This window comes from Coturnix japonica, chromosome 22, assembly GCF_001577835.2.
Source record: "Coturnix japonica isolate 7356 chromosome 22, Coturnix japonica 2.1, whole genome shotgun sequence".
Taxonomy (NCBI): Eukaryota; Metazoa; Chordata; class Aves; order Galliformes; family Phasianidae; genus Coturnix; species Coturnix japonica.
In genome coordinates, this window is record NC_029537.1 from 964,983 (window position 1) to 967,022 (window position 2,040).

Here is a 2,040-nt window from a genome sequence, read left to right on the forward strand (position 1 = left end):
CATAGGGACCCCCAGTGCCCAAAGGAACCCAACAGGGACCCAGGGCACCCCTGTGCCCTCCAACCCATAGTGACCCCCACCCCCGGGGTACCCAGCACCCACGGGTGCCCCCACCTGATACTCCTGCACGAAGATGAAGATGTTGTCAGCACCCACAGCCAGAACCAGGAACGGAACCACCTCCAGGATGATGAGGGACGACGGGAGCCCCAGCAGCGCCAGGAGCCCCATGGCCGCCATGACGGCGCCCAGCACCACCGCGATGCCGCCCAGCGCCAGCGTCACCTTCGACTCCACCTGAGGGGGCAGCAGGGGGTCAACCCGCCCCATTGCACCCTACAACCCCCCATAGCACCCCACTGCGCCCCATGGCCACCGACCCCACAGCCACCAAACCATAAACCCCACAGCCATCAGCCCAGAGCCACCCATAGCTACAAACCCCATAGCCATGCACCTACAGCTACCTGCCCTACAGCCAGCACCCCATACACCCCACAGCCATGAACCCATAGCCATGCCCCACACACACCCCATAGTGCCCCACAGACCCACACAATACCCACATACCCCATAAAGCCCCCCACCATACCCACAACCCCCATCCCATACATCCCATAGCGCCCCACTCCATACCCACACCCCCTTACCCCCATTGCCCCCCNCCCCACTCCATACCCACACCCTCCTCCAGGCCGTGAACTCCCCCAGTGCCAGCGCGATGTAAGCAAACACCAGCAGGTAACTGACAGCGAACACGGGCAGGTCCTGGGCCGTGGTGCGGCTCAGCTCGTCCTCCAGCGAGCGCTGAGTGTGGGGCAGGGGGGTCAGCAGGACCCACGGCTGCCCCCCATTGCCCCCCATTGCCCCCCATTGACCCCCATGGTACCTCGGCCATGTAGGACACGCTCAGGTTGGAGCTGTGTTTGCTCTGGAAGCGCTGCAGCTCCTCCAGGAATCGCTCCTCCCAGCTCAGCACCCAGCGCTGCCGGGGGTCACCGGGGGGGAAGTTGTTCAGGGAGTAGGTGAGAATCAGCGCCTCCGCCTCTGTGTACTCTGAGCCTGCGGGACAGGGGGACATGGGGTGCTATTGGGAGCCATTGGGATCCATTGGGATCCATTGGGACCCATAGAGCTCCATTGGGACCCATTGGGACCCATTGGGACCCATTGGGTTCCATTGGGTGCCATTGGGTTCCATTGGGTTCCATTGGGTTCCATTGGGTTCCATTGGGTGCCATTGGGTTCCATTGGGTTCCATTGGGTTCCATTGGGTCCTATTGGGTTCCATTGGGTTCCATTGGGTTCCATTGGGTGTTGCTGGGCTCCATAGGATCACAAAGGGCTCCACTGGGCCACATAGAGCTCCATTGGGTTCTATTGGGCTACAAAGGGCTCCTTTGGGTTCCACAGGGCCACAGAGGGTTCCATTGGGCCACATAAAGTTCCATTAGGCACCACTGGGTTCCACTGGGCTCCATTGGGCCACAAAGGGTTCCATTGGGTTCCATAGGGTTCCATTGAGATCCATTGAGTTCCATTGAGATCCATTGAGTTCCATTGGGATCCATTGAGTTCCATTGGGTTCCATTGGGTTCCATTGGGTTCCATTGGGTTCCATTGGGTTCCATTGGGTTCTATTGGGTTCTATAGGGTCCCATTGGGTTCCATTGGGTTCCATTGGGTTCCATTGGGTTCCATTGAGTTCCATTGAGTTCCATTGGGTTCCATTGAGATTCATTGGGTTTCATTGAGTTCCATTGGGTTCCACTGGGCCACACAGGGCTCCATTGTGTATCTCTAAGGGCTCGACCTCTAGTCCCACAGCGCCCATCGTACCCCACATCACCCCATAGCGCCCCATAACCCCACATCACCCCATGACCCCCCCCCACCCCACAGCCCCACTGACCTGGGTACCCCCCGAAGGCGATATAGGGGAAGACGGGCCCCCCATAGGAGGCCATGCAGCTCATCTCCAGCGCCGTGATGTCCATAAAGGAGAGTGGGGAGCTTTGGGGGGGGGGTTGTGGGGCCAGG

General features: G+C 59.9%; 1 protein-coding gene across 1 annotated transcript in view; it reads right to left on the minus strand.

The window, feature by feature from the left end:
• NPC1L1 (NPC1 like intracellular cholesterol transporter 1) overlaps positions 1-2,040 on the minus strand; it is a 19,532-nt gene that overhangs the window by 12,023 nt on the left and 5,469 nt on the right. Inside the window, exons 3-6 of the mRNA XM_032448848.1 lie at positions 1,913-2,013; positions 890-1,062; positions 679-807; positions 115-297 (exon numbers count right to left, since the gene is read on the minus strand). Of these exons, the coding sequence (XP_032304739.1) occupies positions 115-297; positions 679-807; positions 890-1,062; positions 1,913-2,013 (586 nt within the window). The remainder of the gene's footprint in view (positions 1-114; positions 298-678; positions 808-889; positions 1,063-1,912; positions 2,014-2,040) is intronic.